Source organism: Sapajus apella, unplaced genomic scaffold, assembly GCF_009761245.1.
Source record: "Sapajus apella isolate SASKATOON/1434 unplaced genomic scaffold, GSC_monkey_1.0 scaffold45, whole genome shotgun sequence".
Lineage (NCBI taxonomy): Eukaryota > Metazoa > Chordata > Mammalia > Primates > Cebidae > Sapajus > Sapajus apella.
In genome coordinates, this window is record NW_022436985.1 from 12052678 (window position 1) to 12075610 (window position 22933).

Here is a 22933-nt window from a genome sequence, read left to right on the forward strand (position 1 = left end):
CTAGGAAGTCCAAACCCCTAGTACCTCAGAATGTGACCCCATTTGGAGACAGGGTCTTGAAAGAGGTAATTAACGTAAAATGAGGTCATGACAGTGGCCCTAATCCTATATAACTGATGTCCTTATAAGAAGAAGAGATTAGGACACAGAGGGCACGAAGGGAAGACTGTGTAAAGACACAGGGAGAAGAAGATGAGCCAAGGAGAAAGGCCTCAGAAGAAACCAACCTGACTGACACCTTGATCTTGAACTTCTAGCCTCCAGAATTCTGAGAAAATACATTTCTGTTGCTATACTACCCAGTTTGTAGTACTTGTTACAGGAGCCCTAGAAAGCCAATAAACACACTAAAGCTTCTTTCTACACACTCCCCTTTCTTGTGAAAGGCACAGAAAATGTTATTTTAAAAACAGTGCTAATCCAGCAGAAGCTCATAGAAAAACTTTCTATATAGGACCAGAGGATCCTTAAACCAGTGCCCCTTCATATTAACAGTCTAGTGACTATCCTACAGAATCAGTGAAGCCTATAACATCCATAGCTGGTTGATGCAATTTGAATTTAATATAGAAGTTTGAATTTTTGTTTATCAATCCTATGTTTGAAATACAAGCATTTGAATAGCATGGGCTAATGAACCCATAAATGAATAGGCAAATAAAGGTAATGTCCAGTTTAAAGCCAGGAAATCTGACAGTCTCAGGGATGCATTATTGGGCTGCAGATGGTCCTTGGGGTTTTATCTTTTGAAATATTCAGGACCACTTCATCTCAGTTTTCTGTTAAAAAAGAAAACAAAAGCAAAAGCATTCCTTGGTTCCCTGAGAGTTGGCACAGGTCTCAGTGATATGCCAGTGCTTTCCTGGCTACAAGCTTATCTCTCACTCTTAATTATCAGCAGCCGTTTTGCTGCACACTCATTTTCATTTTCCTCATCTATTCCTTTTCCTGTGAAGTATGATTCCACTTTCTCATTCCGACATTGTTTCTGACCTATTGGTTGTTCTCTCCACTGGTCATTGACTCACCCAAACACACTCTTTCTGTGGCTCAAAGAAGCCCTACCACAGACAAAGAACTGCTGGACAACTTCTATTTGTAATAACAGCAGCCGACATTTGTTTAGTACTTTGCTATTTTCATAGCTTGATTAGGTTGCAAAGCCTTTTTCAATTATGGGATAAAAGAAGCAGGTGAACACAAACAGCCTGAGAATGCATAATCAAAACCATGCCACAAAGAATAATGGGAAAGATCACATTTATTTCAGCAGATAACTTCCTTATAAATAGCTTCTGTTTTCAAAGTAATAAAAGACACTATTGGTATATTAATGAAGGATCAAGAAAGAGGAGAGTATTTTCTATTATTAAAAAATTGACACATAATAATTGTACATATTTATGGGGTACTTAGTATTGTGGAATACATATAATATATAGTGGGTAATCAGGCTCATTTGCATATCCACCATCTCAAACGTTTATCATTTCTTTGTGGTTGGAACATTCAATATCCTCCATCTAGTTATTTGACACTATAATATATTATTGTGAACTATAGTCACCCTACAGTGGCATAGAACAATAGAACTTTTTCCTCCTATCTAGTTATAATATTGTCTACTTTTTAAATAGTGTAGAGTCTGAGAAGTTAATGAACTTCTCTAGAATCCAGTCTCATGAGGCACTAGGAAAAAGGCCAGTAAGTTAAATAACCTAGATCCAGACAGCTCTAATTTTGACTAATCCAATATGATCAGTCCATCAGTGATAAAACTGCAGTCTCATTTATTCATCAATTCAACAAACGTGCATTAAACATACACTATATGACAGCACTCTGCTAGGCATTAGGGATAGAAGCTGTTTCTCTTCTCAAGAGCTTCCAATCTAATAAGGAAGGAAGAGAACACAGACAAGGCAAGAACTGAACGAAATGCAGAGTATACTGACTCTTAAACCCATAACCCCATTTCTTCTTGTTGTCCTTATTTATCTTAATTCTTAGATATTTGGCCTCAGAGGAGTGTAGTTAATAAACCTATCCATATTCCATTGGTATAAGAAGGCTGTAGCATGTGGTGGTTTTGTTGGCTCAGATGGGTGTGAAGCCTGGTTTTAGCACTTATAAAAAATGTAAATTTGTACCACTATTTTACCAATAAGGACAGTAATATCTAGCACAAATGGAGTTATGTGAATATATATATATATATATATGCATGCCTAGCCTCTCTTTCTCTCTGTGCAGTTATATTAAATGAGTCATTGTATATAAAGCCTGACATATATCAGTACAGGGCCTGACACATATTTCAGTAAATATTAAATATGAATATTATGGGAGCATTTCTCATACTGATGCTAAAGGAAAACTGGTGCAGTTTAGGGGTAGGGAGATGTTAATATTTGAGTGGTAGGAGAAATAAACTACCCCTGTAAGAAGATAAGCTTAATTTTTTTTTGTTTTACTCACAATTAATGTATTGTTATTTTCTCTGAGTTACTTAGAGCTTTAAGATACTAACGCAAGCTGGGTGTGGTGGCTCCTGCCTATAATCACAGCACTTTGGGAGGCTGAGGCAGGAGGATTGCCTCACTCAGGAATTTGAGAACAGCCTGGGTAACATAGTGAAACCTTGTCTCTACAAAAACAAAAAAATTAGCTAAGCATGGTGGTATGAGCCTGTGGTCCCGGCTACTACTCAGGAGGCTGAGGCAGGAGGATCACTTGAGCCCAGGAGGTTGAGGCTACCGTGAGCCGTGATTGCACCACTGTACTCCAGCCTGGGTGACAGAGTGAGACCCTGTCTCAAAAAACAAAACAAAACAGCAAATGTACATCATATAAAGGACAGCCTAGAAGACACTTCGAACTTATTTGATCTTGCAAGAGTTGCTTCCGTCTCAGAATATTTGTATATAGCTCCCTGAACTTGTGTGGACTGGACAAAATATGGAAAATGTTTTTCATGCTAGGGACATCAATCTCCTATTAGTGGTATTCATAAAGTCACATAAGAGGCTTCAGTTATGGTCAAAATCTAGAATTCCAAATGAACTAAGACAGTGTTTAAAAGAGAAGATTTCAGTTTAGTCACTAACACTTTTAAAGTTCAATGTGATTTAAAGAATAGATATTATTCAGAGACGGAACTTCTAAATAAAAATGTTGGCAAATAGTTCCTGAATCATGATTTTGAGGCAATGGGTAATGCCATGGCCTGGGGAGACAGGCTGTCTCAGAGTTCTAATTCTGGCTCTGGTGGCACCAGTGGGGATTAGTGATTTATATCAGTATTTCAGCTTCCTTTTCATAGGTTTGCTTTTTTTATCCAGCCCAGTGGTTAGCAAACTATGCCCATGGACCAAATCTGGTTCACCGTCTACTTTTTGCATTTTTAAGTGGTTGGAAAAAATAAAAAGAATAATAATATTTCCTGATATTTTAGAAGTATATAAAATTCATATTTCAGTGTGCATAAATAAATTTTATTGACATACAGCCACATCCATTTGTTTATGCTACCATAGCAGAGTTGAGCGATTGTAGTGAAAACCTTATGATCACAAAAGCCTAAAATATTTACTCTCTGGATCTTTCCAGAAAAGGTTTGCTGGCCCCTGATCTAGTAAATAGTGATGGTGACTGGATCAACATGTCTACCAACACTCCTCATAGGGACATTTCGCAGGAGAGGATCATAGGATCACAGTGTCCATCAGTTCGTAAATGCCCCAAATGTCTGTTGTTTGAAATGACACTAGCTAGAATTTCAAAGGATTAAAAACATTTTAAAAATGTTCTTTTTACCATGCAATAGCTTCTTTCAAGTGCACATTTTAATGTATTTTAAGTAGGAAGGGAATTCTGAAACAAAAATCTCAAAAACTTTTAAGTGAAAGAATACATAGTAGTTAATACATGCTGTTTTTACCAATGCATTTATTTAGTTCATGTTTAGAGCTACTTGTGTATATAGAATTATGTTTTCATACCATAAGCAACTCCTACTCACATTCTCTAAATGATTTGCACATATTAAAACTAAGCAAAAAAAAAAAAAATCAAGCTTCAGGGCTGCCTACAGACTTAGGCAGACAGAAAAAGAGATTGTCACAGCTGCTTTGGGGTAACAAATATAATTGCATAAATTTTACCTTACAGAACTAACACAAAAAGGAAAAAAAGTTAAGATAAAGAAAGTGTTGTAAAATTAAATGCCTAAGCAGCATATTGAACTGGTGATCAAGAAAATGACTACACCTCATGCTAAAACTCTATAAAATATCCTTACATTTTCATATGAAATACATACCAAATATTGGCTTACATTTTCAAATGACAGCAAGTTAATGTAGCCAATGACATTATTTATTCAACCCATAAGGAGTCACAAATGCAGACATGTATGGTAAACTTTTATTGCTGTTGTTACATTATGGTCCCAAAAACTAAAAAACTGGCCAAACTTTTTTCTTTCCCAGAGACACCCATGAATCTCTCTCATAACTATTTATTTCTCAGTTGGCCTATTACATAACACAGCTGCAATAACCATCTAAGTAGGTTGAAGTTTTACTAAATTAAAAATTTTACAGCCTCCAGACCCATGAAATGTTCTATCCAGGAAAGTTTTTTTGTAAATGTGCAAAATAGGTCTGTGGAGTTACACAATCATAGGAACAGGAGAAAGAACAACTGAATCAGAGAGGTAAAAGTCTAAAAATGATTGATACACCAGATAATTACAAATAACAATTTATGCATACATCTACATAGATAAAATAGATAAATGCATAGGAACATAGACACATTAGCTAAAATAGAGATAAAGAGTGAGGGCACTTGATAGAGATAATAGTCTTTGGTCCCCAATATCAACTATTATTCTTAAGCTACAGTCAATGATTACGTTTTAGGGAATCTCTGAAGTCCTCAAAAGTGTGTACAATTTTGGAAGGTATTTGCTTTTTTTTTTTTTTTTTTGGCAAAATGAACAATACCTTTATTAGATCTTTTCAGCACCCATGCCCTCTAATTTTTCCTCTATCTCCTAAGAAATCCTTCTGGAAAAATAATTCAAAAGGAAACATTTTAAAAAATTGATCCTTCTGGAAAAATAATTCAAAAGGAAACATTTTAAAAATTTGAAATGTATAAAAGTAATATGTAATTGTCTGAGGATATTGGAAATAATTAGTATAGTTGTGGCTAAAGGTAGGATAAATAATGCTTTTTTTTTTTTTTTTGAAGGGCCTGGTTTTGTTTCCAGGCAGACAAAAATCACTTTAGATTGCCCTTCAAAATTTGTCTAATTTTTTTCATAGCTACTCTTTCATTCCTCATCCCCACGTCTTTTCTTTCCCTGGAGAAAGGAAGAGGAAAGAACACCTCCTAGTTTTAGTTATTATTCATTTTAGACACTGGGTCAGGTGGAGTTTTTAGGGTCTAGAATATTGACAATTGCCCTTGAAACCCATGATGAATCTTTGCTTTGTTGGTGGACTGAGTCCCAGCATATGATTAATATCAGGTGTGTTGGTTGGTGGTGGGACAGTGAGTGATAACTTGGCCAGTATGTGCAGTGAGTTTGTGAAGAAACTGAGAACAATTTCAGCAATGTGTGCTTGGCAATGAAAGAGAATTGGATCTCAGAGTGTAACAGTTGTCTATGGGAAAACACTTCATACATAGAATCCACCTTTGTTACCTTTATTCCTAAGAAGGAAGATCACTACTGGAAAATGTTTCTCCCTGCTTTTTCATGATAGTATTGTTGTGGTCTCAGAAGGTGCTTTCAGAAGAACTGTAAGTGGGTATCTCTATCCAATGCCTATATGTATTATATAGCGTATTAGAAATAGCTGCTAAAAAATAAAAATGTCTTCTCTTGTCGAGTGCCAAAATTCTCATTCTTAATGAATGAGCATAGAAAGATACCAGTACATCCATTTCAGTTCAAAAAATAACTTCACATGTATTTCAGAAAATAGGCTCCAGGTTTTTTGTTGTTGTTGTTTTGTTTATGTTTTTGTTTTTGTTTTAAAACAGAGTCTTTCTCTGTCACCCAGGCTGGAGTGTAATGGCACTATCTCGGCCCACTGTAACCTCCACCTCCCGGGTTCAAGTGATTCTTCTGCCTCAGCCTCCCAAGTAGCTACGATTATGGGCACCAGCCATCATGCCCAGCTAACTTTTGTATTTTTGTAGAGCTGAGGTTTCACCATGTTGGCCAGGCTGGTCTTGAACTCCTGACCTCAGGTGATCCACGCCTGCCTTGGCCTCCCAAAATGCTGGGATTACAGGCATGAGCCACTGGGCCTGGCCTCCAGCTCATTTTTTTTTTAAAAATTAAGATACATGCAATGTTATTTTGACTTCTTGGAACTTTACCTATAAATTAGTGATGTGTATATATATATATACACACACAATACACACACACAGAAATATATATATCTGTCTACACACACACATAGAAATACATATATATATACACACACACATAGGAATACACACACACACACACAAAACCATCCCAACACACAAATGTAAATATACACTCACTACTTAGTGTTCGCTTTTTAAATTTTAAGACAGAGTCTTGCCCTGTTGCCCAGGCGCGAGTGCAGTGGTGTGATTTTGGCTCACCGCAACCTCCATCTCCCGAGTTCAAGCAATTCTCGTGCCTTAGCCTCCTGAGTAGCTGGGATTATAGGCATATACCATCATGCCTGGCTAATTTTGTATTTTTAGTAGAGACAGGGTTTCTCCATGTTGGTCAGGCTGGTCTTGAACTCCCAACCTCAGGTGATCTGCCCGCCTTGGCCTCCCAAATTACGGGGATTACAGGCATGAGCCACTGTGCCAGGCCTAGTGTTAGCTTTTTAACCTCGATCAAATTACTTCTCTGTGCCTCAGTTCTGTCATTTGTAGAATGAAGATAATGACATTGCCTACCTCACAGAGTTGTAGTAAGGATTAAATAAAGGGATGCATGCAAACAGCCTGGAATATTGCCTGGAATAGAGATGTCTAAAAACTGATAAGGTTCTACACATTATAATGGATACTGTAATACTCTATTTAGATCCCAAAGACTGGTATATTGGTTGCTAAAGGTACAAAGAGATTCTCAAGGTTCTATAATGTAGCAGGAAACAGCCTCACCTAAGTTATCTGTTTCTCTCCTCCCAATCAATGACTAGCTGGCACCAGGAAACAAAGCCCAGTACCTCAGTTTGAAGCAATATTGTGAGGGATCCCAGCCTCTCTGGGGACTTCACTGGATCAGCTAAGACCTCAGTCGCTATGGTGTTGTGGGGCAGGTGTTCCTGTTACATCCTGCTTTCCTCACTTCCTCACAGAAAAAAATATCTTCAGAGAACCTTTCCCATGACAACCTAAGGTCATTCTCCATCAGAGTGGTTCCTGGACTCCAATCTAAGATTATAGAGAGTTATAAATAAAACGTTTTATCCCCATTATTCTAGGATTGCAGCTAAGGTCCACCCTCCACTTCCCCAAAGAGGCTAAAACTCCACATTCTAAGTTGAAAAGACCAATGAAAATTGTGCCTAGCCACTTTCCTGCTGGGTTTACTGAGAGAAAGCATTTCCGAGAACCCAAATGGCCCTGACTGTTTTGAGGGGCATACTAGAAAAAAGGAAGTGATACTTGGAGAAAGCAGTTTTCAAAATAAACACTATTTTTTGAGTGAGAGGACTAGAAATTCTCCCAACCATCAGAACAAGAGTACTGCTGGTAAATGTTGATGTGTGCTAGAACAATGACCCAGGAGTTCTCCAAGTCAGGGACTCATGATGGCCTCTGAAGCTTGGCAAGCCACTGACCTTGCTGGGCACTGAGGCTGATAACCCATGGAGAAAATTACAAGCCAAAGGAGGCAGTGACAGTGGAACAGCCTGCATTTCCCTTACATTGCAGGCCAGGGTACATGAGTCTCCTAGTTGCTGAATAAACACAAAGCAAGCAGCTGGCCTTTGAGCCCTTTTGCTGTATCCCATCCAACAGGACCATCCCAATGCCAGGAGAATACTAGCACGTGGAGTGGATTTCTAATTCCAGAGACACTGAAAAATCCACAAATGCACCCATGAAAGATGCAGCTTTTAGAAAGGAATGTTTGTAACGACCAGTCAGTGTGAAGGGACTATGCCCTAGCAATAGCATCTGTATAGGAAGATCTCTACCTTCTTCCATCTGTCTCTTGGTCTCATCATCAGAAAGGCAGGCAGAAAAGTAGGAGAGGAAACATGTGAGTTTCTCTCTACTTTAGCCACTAGAGTGACAAAGAGGTCTTTGCTGCAACAGGGGCAAAAAGGTCCTAAGCAACAGGAAATAGGAGTTCAACATAGCAGAGTGGGGGCAGTTTCATATGATTGAGATTCCTCCATAAGCCTGGTAAATATATGCACTTCAATAAATATTTGTTTAGCACCATGTGTTATACTATGCTATTCCCAGGTGTTAGGTATGCAGTATTAAGCAAGAAAGATGTGGTTTCTAAATATATGGAGATACATGCAGTCCTCCTTTGTCTTATTTTGCCTCTATCTTGTCTGTTACTTTGTCATTTTATTTTTCTCTCTCTGAGAGACTTCTCTCCTAAGAAAGCTATGGGATCATTATTCCAGTCACTATTATTTATTTTTTAAAACATTGCAAGGAAAACTCAACTAGAACACATTTAGAGAAGCAGAGACCAACTGCATGCTCTTTTTTCAAGAATTGTTCATTAAAGATTTGCCAATCTTTCTTTCTAAACCACATTTCTGAAAAGCCTGGCCCTTGGCCATAAAAGTTCACTTAAGTCTAAAATTTGGCATGTCTGACAGAGAAGCCTTCAAATTTGCCAATTTGGCTGATATCTCGTTGAATAAGAAACAGAGATAGAAAAAAAACTTGGAGGAAAAAATCTGTAACTCATGGCGTTATTGAGAGAGATAATTCATATCATGGGCTAATGAATCTATAGGAAATTAACCCTAAAATATAGTAGATTTTTTTTTTCAAATAGGTTTTTACAAAAGCCTAAAATATGCATGGAAATATAACACATAAACAAATATAAATAAGTAATATACAAAGACCTGAGGCTCTCAATTTTGTTGAAAATTCTTGTGTTTTATTATTTTTATATGATTATTCCTTGGTTTCATAGGCTATTTCAGCATAAAGCAAAAGCAAAAATAAAATAAAAATTCCTGCTTATTGGCCTGGCACAGTGGCTCACCCCTGTAATCCCAGCACTTTGGGAGGCCAAGGCGGGCGGATCACGAGATCAGGAGATTGAGACCATCCTGGCTAACATGGTGAAACCCCATCTCCACTAAAAACACAAAAAATTAGCCAGACGTGGTGGCACACACCTCTAGTCCCAGCTACTTGGGAGGCTGAGGCAGGAGTTGAATCTGGGAGGCAAAAGTTGCAGTGAGCTGAGATCGTGTCACTGCACTCCAGCCTAGGCGACAGAGTGAGACTCTTGTCTCAAAATAAATAAATAAATAAAATAAAAATAAATAAATAAAAAATTCCTACATACATATAGATACATATGGATAAATTGTAAGAACACACAATGCACTTGTGGATAAACTATATTTGTAACAAACACACAAACGTGTATGTATGCATATAACACTAGAATATATGGCAAAGAGTTTGCTAGAGGCTTTTGTTAGTTTTGTTGGAAACCATTATGGCAGATGAGATTAAAATATGTAATCTTCTCCTATTCAGTGATACACCCTGGATAGTTAGGCTTGATTTAGCTATCCGTAAAGACAGACACTTGGGTCTGTAAGCATCATCTTTATGACAGATTTTCCAGAGTGACAATTCAAATATATTTTTAAAATTAAATCCAAATTTTATTAAGGGTTTCAAGTTAATACTTCAAATTTCTAGAATGGAATGGAATCATTTTGGAACTGGAAAAATGGCATAAACACTGACATCCCCTGAAACTTCAATATTACAAAGAAAATTTTTCTGCAAAGAGAAAGCCGATGTAGACTAAATATGTCATATGAGGATCTGCTGCCAGGTAGGCCCATAGCCTGCAGATGGTTCTGTACACGTTACCAACCACATTTCTGCAAACCTTGCTGCCTCCTGTGCATTCTGGCAAATGAAAACACTCTGTTGTAACTTTCCAAATTCTCATGTTAAACAATTACACAGTTGAAAAAATTGAAAAAATTACCTTTTCATTCCCATTTGCAAAGATAAATTGTTATGCTATCCCTAAATAACCCAAATTTTGCAAATATTGATAAAAATAATCTGATTCAGATCCCACATTATCATACAAGTGCAGAAGCATTTGCCTAGAAATGCCATCCTGATGTCAAAGGCCCACCAATAAAGCCCCAGTGGCCAGGATTAATGACACAGACACTGATTCTCTACGTAGTGCTTTGTGTTTCCAGCTCTTTCTTCAAAGATACATTTGGAACACTCACACTCCATAAGATGACTTAGAATCATACAACTTAATTTAGTAGCTACTACATATTGTATTAATAGTTCAGGAAGCATCATTTCAAATGACCTACTCACATACTATGTTTATCTGAATAATTACAGAAGCAAGCTTGAATTTCCTACAATTTTTTTTTGAAAGGACAACCTTCAGATTCCATATTACACAATCTTAAACTTCTTAAGCTTTGCTCATCAAAAGCCATTATGTCATACGCACTGCATGGGAAACAGATGATTTAGAATAGCAATGTTGGAGGAGAGGTTTTATCCATTACTTCCTGGTCTTGAAGACATGGCTCTTTCTAAAACAGTATTGAAAATATCCATCTATATTACTTCAGAACTTCTTCACCAAAAGATGATACCTCCTTGCAGCTAGCAGACTGAATGGAAAAGTAGACCTCTAGCATTACTGGAGATACAGACTCAACCGTCAGTTTAATATAATGCTGATTTAAAAGCCAACATGCGCTATTGTTTGAGAATAAATCGGAAAAGAAATTTCCTCTACTGATACTTCAAAGACTTTGCAACATCTGGAATCTGGTTCTATATAGGGTATTCCACTAAGAAGTAAGAATAAAAGGATTTAATAAGGCAAATAAGATTCAGGTTTCTTACAATATGTTCTCCCTGGAGGGAAACAAATAACACATTGCATCTGACTAACCTTTCCGCACTTCAGCTGCATTAATTAACATTTAGTCATGGATTCCATCATGAGCCAGATGAACGCAGTGCTACAGCTGTTTTCATCGAGAGGAAAAATATGCTTTCCCATTTTAGATTCCCAGCATTTATAAATACGGGGAAAAGACATTTTATTGACTGCCTTTGTAGCAGCATTATCGATAAGAACTCCATATTACTTACCCAAATAAATTCACATCCACCCTAGACTGTGATCAAATCAATATCAATATTACATAAACTGGGTCAGTCAGAGCCAATACTATAAAAACCAGACTCCTACTTCCCTTTTTCTTACACTGAGGGATAAGGAAAAGTTGAAGAACTGATCAAAGAGGTAGATGATGGCCTTGGAGGAATTGTTACTGGGTTAGGCAAAGATTTTAGTGGAGATCGGGTACACTAAAAGGAATGAATACAGACGACTAGGAAAAACTAACAGATGTTTCAGAAGTTGAACTGCAGGATTTGATGTCTTGGCAGAGCTGTCATCGGCTCTACCACAGAAACACGTGGAAGCGGCTGACTGAGAGCAAAGCTGAGGTACAGAACTGTAATATTTGGTCGGTATTACAAGTATTAAGTACTAAGAGGTTTTTTGTTTTGTTTTGTTTTTTATAAGAAAATCTCCTTTAAAATGTAACTGTGTGAGGAAATATGTCAGTGACTTCACTGGGCAAAGCATTTGACCTATAACATCTTGTCAAATTTCATATCACAAGAACACTGTAAAATCAAATTTATCTCCAATAGTTCTGAGCAAATACTGTGTCATGACATCTGGTCAACTATGGAGTCTCATGGACAAAGGGAAATCCAATAGTTATGTGGTCAGAGTATGTGTGTGTGAGTGCATTCATTTGTACTAATATATGAATGAACCTGCAGTCATTATGTGTGTCAACACTAACCAAATTTGATACTTGTGTCCTCAAATTAAGGTTCTTAGTCATGGCTCAAAAAGAATGAAACCTGCCTGACCTATCTTCACCTTTAAAAACACAGGAGGATAATAATTTAATCAGACTAGGAAAATATCTTACCTGGAACTACTTCAAAAAGGAACTTCCCTGGGTTCTCTTCATTGCAGGGATGCTCTAAAACTTTATTTCCAGGCAGAAAAATGGTACCCTGTAAACACAAATACACAAACATCAACATCATCAGATAGCAAACATCAGATATCATCATTATAATCAGTGAATATCTAAGGTGTATCTATAACCCAGTATATAGTAAGATGCATCAGACTCTTTTATATTCCCAATAATCAAAAATTATATGCCAGAATCATATTCACTTAAGATTAAAGAAATACTTTTTGAGCATCTAATATGTATAGGACTAATATGTATGTTAGCTGCTAGGTTCATCTTAAGCACCAATATATTAAACACATTCTGTGTGCCAGAAATTTTACTAAGCATTCTACCCACATCATATTATTTGTTAGTATAATCTTATAAGGTAAGTATTATTTTCCCCATTTTATAACTCTGTAAACAAGCCAGACTTTGCCAAAGTTGTGATAAGCCTTCTTTTGATTATCTCGTCTCTTTCTTTCTTTCTTTTTTATTTTGTTTATTGAGATGGGGTTTCACTCTTGCTGCCCAGGTGGGAGTGTAATGGTGCACTCTCAGCTCACTGCAACTTCCGCCTCCTGGGTTAAGCAATTCCATTGCCTCAACCTCCCCAGTAGCTGGGATTACAGGCACCTGTCACCACATCCAGCTAATTTTTGTATTTTTAGTAGAGGCAGGGTTTCATCATGTTGGCCAGGCTAGTCTTTAACTCCTGACCTCAGGTGATCCAAAGTGCCCCAGCTCCCAAAGTGCTGGGATTATAGGAGTGAGCCACTGCACCCAGTTATCCCTTCTCTTTTCTCTGTTTAAATTTCTCTCTTTAGTGGATCATTTCATTCAGTGCTGAGATATATTTAAAAGTCTATGTCATTTAAAAAATTACTTTGATTTCCCTCTCCAGCTATTATTCTATTTTTTTTTTTCTTGCCTAGCAAATAGTTGTGTCTACTGAATCTATTTCCTCACTGTATCCACTGCAGCCTGGTTGATGCACCCATAATTCCACGTACATGACTCTCACAAGCTGCATGTATGATAATGCTCACTTCTCAGTGAACTTGACTTTCTGGTAGTATTCATCACTATTGACCACTCTTTCCTTGAAGCACCTTCTTTCCTTTGTTTCTTGGTTTTCTGTAGGTTTTTCCCTCATTTCTCTGTTGTCTGAATCTCTTTTGCTGACTCTAATTGACCTTTAAACATTAGTTTTTAAAAAGATTTATCCAACGATCTATTCTCTTCTGACTCTCATACTCTCTTTCTCTAGCTCATCCATGCCTATTGACTTCAATAACCAACTGTAAGTCAATGAATATCAGAGTAATATTTCTAACCTAGGACACTCTGAGTGTCAGATACATTCAAAAGCTTATTTGACATTTACATTTGGGTATCTCAAAAGCATCTTAAACTCAACTTAGTCAAATTAAAATGCAAGTAAATCTGGCTCTCATTATGTATTCCCCAGCTCAGTGACTGACACCCTCTTCTATTCAGTTGCAAAAGCCAGAAATGTTGAAATCATTATCTCTACTGTATGTCTCTACTACTACCACTCTCTAATTTCAAGCAACTCTTATCTCTTGTCTGGAATTTTTCAAATGCCCCTTCAATGAATTCTCCACAACATTCTAAGATCTTTCAATCCATTTTTTTTTTCTTATTACAGCTGGAGTGTCTTTAGAAATAAATGATCTTGCAACTTTCCTGCTTAAAAATCTTCTATGGCTTTCATTTGCTTTAGGGAAAAAGTCTAGGTGGTCTGACTCTACCCAAGTCTCTAAGCTAATGCTTCTGTTCTTATAGCTGTTTTGCTTTCTATGGCTTTCTATCAACCAGCAATTACCCTGCTATAAATGGCAGCATGCTCCCATCTACCTTATGACAACATTCTTTCCCTGGTAATTTTATACCATGTTTAAGACTGGCTACATCTAAAATATGTTGCATAGATTCTTGAACTTTTCCTGGACTGATTTACCATCGTATATCATCATGTTATTTGTAAAAATGAATTGATTAAAGTTCATCTTCCCCATTAAACTGTAAGGGACCAAAAATAATATGTGTTTTGCTCCCGAATTTATCACTAATGCCAAGGATTCTGCCTGGGATATAGTTAATGTCTAAAAATGTGTATTGTTGAGTGAATGGGAACTGTTAGCATAATGAAGCCAGTATTAAGGACTAAGTGTGCTGAACTCAAAGCCCCATCCTCTTGTCCACCTTATTATATTGTCCACTTTCCCCAGCTTAAAAAATGGTTAGTAATATTTAGCTGAAGTAGTATTTTACTCAATTTTCATCCTATTTAGTTTGGCACAGAAAATGATAGTCCTCAGCCATTTCCCTCCTTCTGGGCTCGGATTGATAAAGCATAGCACTCCCCAACTGAAACTCAAAAAATTGTAGGTTAGAAGTATCCCTCTCCCTCCCTGCCTTGCACGGTGAGGTGTTGGAGGAATTGCCTTTGTTCTCCTCCTCCAGGAAGTACATTTTCTTGCTCTTTATCATATCTAGTTTTCTCTGGCCTGTAGATCCCATTTCTCATTTTGTTTACCTGTCTTTGAAGTAATTTTTTAAAATTACTAAATATTTTGAAGAAACTCATTATAATAAAGACCTTTTATTAAATAAATTTAATCTATATGGTTTCCACATAATGTGGTAAAAACAATTGTTTCAATTAAGAATTTATTCTGCTTACTGAAATGACTTTGTGAAGTAACTGAATTTGTGATCTATCTTAGTTTTAGAACATGGCATCTTAATATTCATTGATGCCCCTGTGTGTTTGTATGTGTTTATATGGCTCCTGTTTAATTCTATGGCTTCAGGCTCTACTCAAGATCTTGAATTGTACATATGCAATATAAGTTGAATTCAAGCAACCCTATGGCATAAACGCTACCTCCATGAAATCTTAAACTGTCACATTTGGTAATTTTAAAACTCCAAGTAATACTATCCTCTGTTGTCTTTTTTGTACATGTGAAATAGCTACTTCTGGCTGAAATTTTTATTAACATTTTCCTTTATATATATTTTATATTTTGACAAGTTTTTCAAGCAAGTTATAACATAAAAATAGTAGTTTAAATATCAATAGACAAGGCTTAGGGTAAGATATGCTGTAATTGACAAACATTTACTGTGGTTAATTTACTAGGTCATTCAGTAAATAAAATAAAATCATTTAACTGAAATAGCTAACTTGATCACATTGTATAGAAATTCTGTAAAGTTCATAACTAAAGGAAATGTCTTAAATGTGATAGTTATTTTCAAAGTGTTTAGCAATGTTTATAGTGCTGAAAATGCAGGTAAACAAACAAAAATCTCTAATTTACCCACTACAGATAACCAATGTTAACACCATATAAATCTCCCATAATTTTATGTATTTATGCACGTGTATATAAACATACAGAACAATTTTCACAAAACAATAATCAAAGTAAAAAGATATTTATTATCTTCTTTAAAACTTAAAAGTCATATATTGTTATATGCAAAATGTAGTAATCTACATCTTTTTTAAAAGCTGAATTATATAGTACTTGCTTCAGTATACATACATTTATGTTCTCTGCTGCTGTAATATGTTTATAATTTTTGTGTTATAAGGAACATATTATGTATAAAGAACATCCATGAGGCTAAGTTTTTGAGCTTCTCCCTAATGTATTCCTTTAGGCCAAATACCTAAGAGAAAAATTAGTCATTAAAAAGCATGCACTGCTTGTTTGTGTGAGTTGGTTAATTCTTCTATTGATGCTCTAAATTAACCAAAGAAGCAACAGACTAATAAACAAGTACAAGTCAGGGGCCCAATCTAACTCAAAAGTAATATGTTGACAGACTACCATGTGTCAGATATTATTTCTTTAAATATCTCGGGTAAAGTGAAGTGTGTGAAAGAAAGAAAGAACACTCTTTACTCTCAGTACCAGAATAACACGGTACATAATTATAAAACAAATAAGTGTGACAGTATTTAAAAAATCAAATAAACATAGTAAAAGTTTAAGAAGAGAGTCATAAGGGAAGACTAATTAGTTAGGGAAAAGTATATAAAGGAAATGATTTTAAGAGGAAGATAGGGTTTTAAGATAGTGGCCAAGGGATAATCTTTCAAAGTGGAGGAAATAACATCAACCAAAGCAGAAATTAGATCCATATGTGCAGCAGAGCACATTAGAATAAGCAAAAGATCCAAGTGGAGGAATAATTAGGAAATGAAGATTGTTGGTTACATGTGTTGAGGATGTGCTGTAGAAATTCTAAGCCTAGGCAGAGGATTTTACATTTGATATTCGTAGTAGCTGAGAACCAGGGTAGGTTCTTGAGCAAAGCAGATGGAGATTTAATGATACCAGATTCTTAAAAGTTTGTTATCATAAAGCAATTAATTTGACATAAGAGGGTAAAGTGAAGAAAGGTATGGTCAGTAGAAATGGCATACATTGGCATTACAGAGGCATTATTTTACATTTTTAAGAAACGTTTACAGAAACTAGTCATAGCTTAAACAGGAAACAAAGAAGGAAGAGTAAAAGATGGACTTCAATTTTTCTCTATATCTAGAAGAATATTTCCCCTGTTAGATACGGGAATTAGGAAGATTTAAGCCTAATAAGGCCCATGAACTTGAGCCAAAACCATGTGATATTTTAAAATTCTCTATTAGTAGATATGATGGATATTCTATGTTTGTTCCCCCAGATATTCTCTCCACTCCTCATTCTATTCTACACTCTAAGAGACTGATCTCTATAAATTGCATAAACCAAGCTCTCTTGATCTCTGGCTTCACGTTAGGTTTGAGAGGCTACGTCGGGATGTCCGAAGACCACAAGAGAGATAGGTCAAGATATTTATTCACCTATTTCCTTCCATCCTAGTTGCAACATGGTCCTACTTGCATTGGGCTAAATCTTAAAGTCACATCACAGGCTTCTCCACATTCCAGTAGAGCTACGTAAGAGTGGTCAGGAGTTCCTCTGTGTTTTTCACTCCAGAGTGTTTTACCTAACCTTTCCAACGCTTGGTAAATGTTTTTTTTGTTGTTGTTGTTGTTTTCTCTTGTTACCCAGGCTGGAGTGCAATGGCGCGATCTCGGTTTACCGCAACCTCCGCGTCCTGGGTTCAAGCAATTCTCCTGCCTTAGCCTCCCAAGTAGCTGGGACTACAGGCATGCACCACCATGCCCAGCTAATTTTTGTATTTTTCGTAGAGACGGGGTTTCACCATGTTGACCGGGATGGTCTCGATCTCTTGACCTCGTGATCCACCTGCCTCGGCCTCCCAAAGGTAAATGGTTTTCTAAATCATGCACTCTTTAATCACCTTTTTTGTAACAAAGATATCAATTACTTGCTGGAATACTGAGTGACAAAAGGAACCAGGGTGCAAGTGTCCTGAGTTTTCTAAGTAAGGGTATGTTATCCCTTGATGTTCAATATGCCTCATGGCAAACTTTGGATGATCAGAGAGAAGAAGCTCAGGTATAACAAGGAAATGTAAACTTTTTGACGAGTTCAGCACATATGGTAACAATTTCATGACAATAATTAAACAGCACTTTCAGAATGGAATTATACATATTTTTATTCCTGATGAGAAATATTCTTTTTATAAAGAATCTTTAAAACTTCAAAATAAAATATGATAAACAAAATCTTTTATAGTTTGACAGGTGGGAGTTGGCAAATGTGACATAACTCACAACCATACTAGTAGTTTGCTGTCAGCTAAAATTACTATTAAAAAGGAAGATCATATCTAGTTAATATCAGATCACTGAGCCAAAACCACAAGAAATTAGGGGTAAGGCTAGATGCTGTTGAAAATAGGCACAGGGATCTTATTCTTTGGAATTTGGATTGGAAAAATATATGCATGTGCAATAGCTCTGTTAGTTTAATAAGCACAATGCTGAGATTTTTTTTCCAACATAAACTATGAATATGAGTATCAAAATGAACTAGAAAAATCTTAGCTTGACAATATATGTGCATTTTTAATGAGATTAGACAAAGGTTTGAAAGCGAGATCAAGGTGAAATAAATATTATTCAACAGGTGTTATTAAAATGACATAAGTTGGTTCAATTTTTTTCTTTATAGTAAGTAATTTCATTAATTTATTAAACAAATATTAATGTTAATTAAAAAACACCTAGCAAGTACCAGGCTCTGTCCTAGGCACAGGGAACATAAAGGCGAGAAAGGCCAATAAAGTAATTTTTGGACACAGTAACTTCCTGTGTCCAAAAATTACTCAGGGAAGGCAGAAAATTGAAAAAAAAATGTTACATATTAAGGCCCTGTTATGAAAAGGAAACAGGATACTGTACACTTATGAAAAATATTAAATTGTAATCATAAGTATTCTGGCTATATAATAATTTCCTGATAACAATGAATTTTGTGATTAAGTAAATCTATTCTAGAGTCAAGCTGCCTAGGTTCAGGTTCCCATTAACACCTTTTAGTCACATGACTTCAGGCAAAATATTACTTTGCTAAACACTTTGCATGTTATTTATGTCATTAATTCACCCAATTACTCTGTAACATAGGTATTTTCTTCCCCTTGCTCAGGTTCTTCATCCTTAAAATGGGATAAAAATAGATTCTATTTCATGGCATCCTTGTTAGCTAATAGATACAAAGTTTGCAGAAAAATGCCTGGTACGAAGTATTTATTACTTTAATATTTAAAAATCTGATATACCATAATTCTTGAAGCTATTTTGGGCCTATATTTTGTTAATCTCCAAATAATAAAATGATTATAGTAAGGATTCAATATAGGTCTGCTAGTATAATTACCTAGGTGAGTAATAACTAGTGAGAGATTAACTAACTAGAAAATTTGACATCAAATTACTGACTGTTATATTTGCAAGTCTACACTGGTTAGTAAAACAAGTAAACCTCTAATTAGCAATCTAACAATAAATACCATAGCATTTGATGTTGATAAGCATAATTGGTGATATTTCCTGACTATTACTTTGCTAAACACTTTGCATGTTATTTATGTCATTAATTCACCCAATTACTCTGTAACACAGGTATTTTTGTTTTCATAAATGAGAAAAATAAAGCTCAGGAAACATCAGGCAGAAACTCTGGCCTGATAAATTCTTAATACATATTTGTGTGAACAAAAAGTGATGGAATGAATGCAAATTGCTTTAAGGATTTAGCTTTAGCTGTTAAGCCAATTTATGTTCTTCTATCAATGCTGCTATTAAAGCAGTCTGGGGAAGTTTTATAAATAGTACGGAGTTTCTTCTTCCCTTCTGAAATTAGTAACATAGATTCCTGGGGTACTGCCAGGAGGAGAAAAGAGAAGGGAAGACTTCCAAATTGATAACCATTTTGGAATCTACCTTAGTAATTTTGATGCATAATTATTTGGGAGAACACTGATCTAGGCACTGTTATAAATTTCCTTATAGAAAATTGTAGCATACTATCAGTAAAGTTGTACACACTGTAGAATGTACTATATTCTCAGCCAATAAAAACACAAAAGCAACTAAAACACATAAGATTTCCAAATCATTATTTAAATTTAAAATGACAAACAATAATATAAAACTATTTTATAATTAGCAAATAAATAGAAACAAATTATTTATACAGATGTCTCATCTTGCTGTTTTATACTGTAAACTGCAGAGCTACACTTGAGAAACATTATCATTCTGGATTCATTTAATTTTAAAACATTTTCATTATATTATTTAATACTACAGACATTCAGATCCTAGGAGACTAACAGGAGAGCATTAATTTTGATAGAGAAAAATATATGTAGTGTTTTGAGTGTTCCTGATATAACTAATTCTAAAACATTTAACCCTTTCTTTCTAGACACAAGGATCCTTTACCCCATGTGAATTTCCACACTGGACAGAACAAAAGAACGTAAATTTCTTCTCATATAGAGTTTTCCTGCATGAGCATTCATCTTGGGAGCATAGCCGTCACCAGCCTAACTACACTGGGGTCACTTCTGTTTTTCAGCATGTTTTGATTCCTTGGAGAATGAAGACATTCCTCAATTATGAGAGGAGACACATTGGAAATGAGGAAAAGAAAGACATGATTGTAAAACCAAAAGTCTATAATCGCACTCTCAAAACTGTAAGAGATCTAGAAATTACCTTTATTAATATACATCTATTATATGAACCCCTCTGCAATATTACATGCATTCAGCATTTGTCTGGAACATCCCACTACCTTTCTTGAGTTGTTTTTGGTTATTTTTGAAAAATTTTAACTGAGAGGAAAAAGGGATGCAAATGTTGACACAAAACCACCCCAACAATTTCCATTCCAAGTTCCTCTACTTGGAGTGCCTTTTCCCACACTGAATGGTAGTAACTAACATCTGCAGAGGTTTATGTGCCAGAACTATTGTCATCATACAGAAGGAATGGTAAGGCACCAGTAAGTTGAGGAGTATGCAGCTGATAACGTCAGACACAATTGGATCTCAAGGAGTCCAAGCTCCACTTCCTTAACCAGATCATCTGTGATGGGAAGACATCCTGTGGTTTATTGGCTCCTTCACTTATTCATTTATTCATCAAGCATAAATGTAGGATGTTGAAAATGCCAAAATACTTAGAAAAAAATGAAACGGTTAATATAGGCTATCTTTGGATAGTTGAGCTATAGATAATTTTTATTTTGCTAAATTTTTCTATTTAAAACATTAAAAAAAATAAGGAGTACATATTACTTGTGCACTAACAAAAACATAGAAATACGTTTCTATTAATTAATGAACTTATTTTTTTGAGATAGGGTCTGACTCTGTCACCCAGGCTGGGGTACAGTGGTGAAATCACAGCTCACTGTAACCTCAGCCTCCCAGGCTCAAGCCACCTCCCATCTCAGCCTCCCAAGTAGCTGAGACTACAAGGACTACAGGTGCATGCCACCATGCCTGGCTAATTTTTTTGTTTTTTGTAGAGATGGAGTTTTGCCATGATGTCCAGGCTGGTCTCAAACTCCCAAGCTCAAATATCTGCCCATCTCAGACTCTTGAAGTGCTGGAATTTTAGGCATGAGCCACCACTCCCAGCAAAGAAATATATTTTAAAAGCAAATAAAAATGACAAGAGAAAGCAGGGTTACACAGGGGCATTTGGGAACCTTAAGCTTAGGTTTCTGCTTTGCAGTAAGGACTGTGGAAGACAGTGCTAGAAAATGTGTAATATTTTCACTGAATAATGGCCACCCAAAGATATCAGGTCCTGGCCGGGCACAGTGACTCACTCCTGTAATCCCAGCAAGTTGGGAGGCCAAGGAGGGCGGATCACCTGAGGTCAGGAGTTTGAGACCAGTCTGACCAATATGGTAAAACCCTATCTCTACAAAAAATACAAAAATTATCTGGGTGTGGTTGTGGGCGCCTTTAGTCCCAGTTATTCAGTAGGCTGGGACAGAAGAATCACTTGAATCTGGGAGTCAGAGGTGGCAGTGAGCTGAGATCATGCCATTGCACTCCAGCCTGGGCAATAGAGCCAGACTCTGCCTCAACAACAACAACAACAACAAAAAGACATAAGGTCCTAAAAAAAAAAAAAAAATGATATCAGGTCCTAATCCTTGAAATCTGGAAATGTTACTTTATTAGGAAAGAAGGTCTCTGCAGGTGTGATTAAATTAAGGAGCATGACAGAGAGATTATCCTGGGTTATCCGGGTTGGCCCTAAATCTAGTTGAAAGTGTCCTTAGAAGAAAGACAGGGAGATTTGGTTTACACACTGGGGAGAGGCTACTTGAACATGGTGGCAGAGATGGGTGTGACATAGCCACAAGCCAAGGACTGCTGACAGTCACCAGAAGCTGGAAATGAAAAGGGGCAGCTTTCCCTTCAAGCCCTCAAAGGACAGTTTGGTTCTGCCACACCATGATTTCAGACTTATCTAGGAGATAATAAATGCCTTTTGTTTTAATCCATCAAATTTGTGGCAATCTGTTACAGTAGCCAATGGAAACTAATACAAAAAGGTGGAAACAACCTTTCCAATGACCTAGAAAGGAGCTTGTAAACAGCGGGGGTTTTAAAATGAGTCCACCCTAAATCCTCAAATGCTGGTAAATGATCCTAACTTTAAATTAGCCAATCGTTTTTGAAGAGAATCCAGAGTTTGCAAGGCATTCAAAGAGGTGGCAGCCAAAGAAAATCCCTTCTCACCCCACCCTCTTCTTTTAACAGGAGGAAACTGTTAAACCAATGTCACGTTAGTGTCCTTGGAACCCCAAGCATGAATATCTGTGGCAAGAAACGGAGTTCAATTACTAAATGTCATTTTATAACTTCATTATTTCTCAACTAGGAAAAGAAAAGTGAGCTGTTCAGGGGGTGGTAAATGCCACGTGTCTGAAGCAAAGTCTATGGCAGTAAGAAAAAAATAAAAAGAAAAGGAAAAGTTTTGAAGTATGTGTCTCATTATGAAACTGAGACGTGAAGAGTGAAAAACAGTCATATCTATACAATATTTATTACGGGAAACTCTAGGGCTCTAAATAGAGAAGAGCCCAATAAGCCATTATCTGTGGACTGGAAAACTGATGATAAAACAACCACATTTGAGATCTTATTTTAATTTA

At 36.3% G+C, this 22933-nt stretch overlaps 1 protein-coding gene across 4 annotated transcripts in view; it reads right to left on the minus strand.

Moving 5' to 3' along the window:
• Positions 1–22933, minus strand: part of ARHGAP24 (Rho GTPase activating protein 24) — a 487442-nt gene that overhangs the window by 262694 nt on the left and 201815 nt on the right. For all 4 annotated transcript variants that reach the window (XM_032239858.1, XM_032239862.1, XM_032239861.1 and 1 more), the window contains one exon: positions 12249–12336. In XM_032239858.1, the coding sequence (XP_032095749.1) occupies positions 12249–12336 (88 nt within the window). The remainder of the gene's footprint in view (positions 1–12248; positions 12337–22933) is intronic.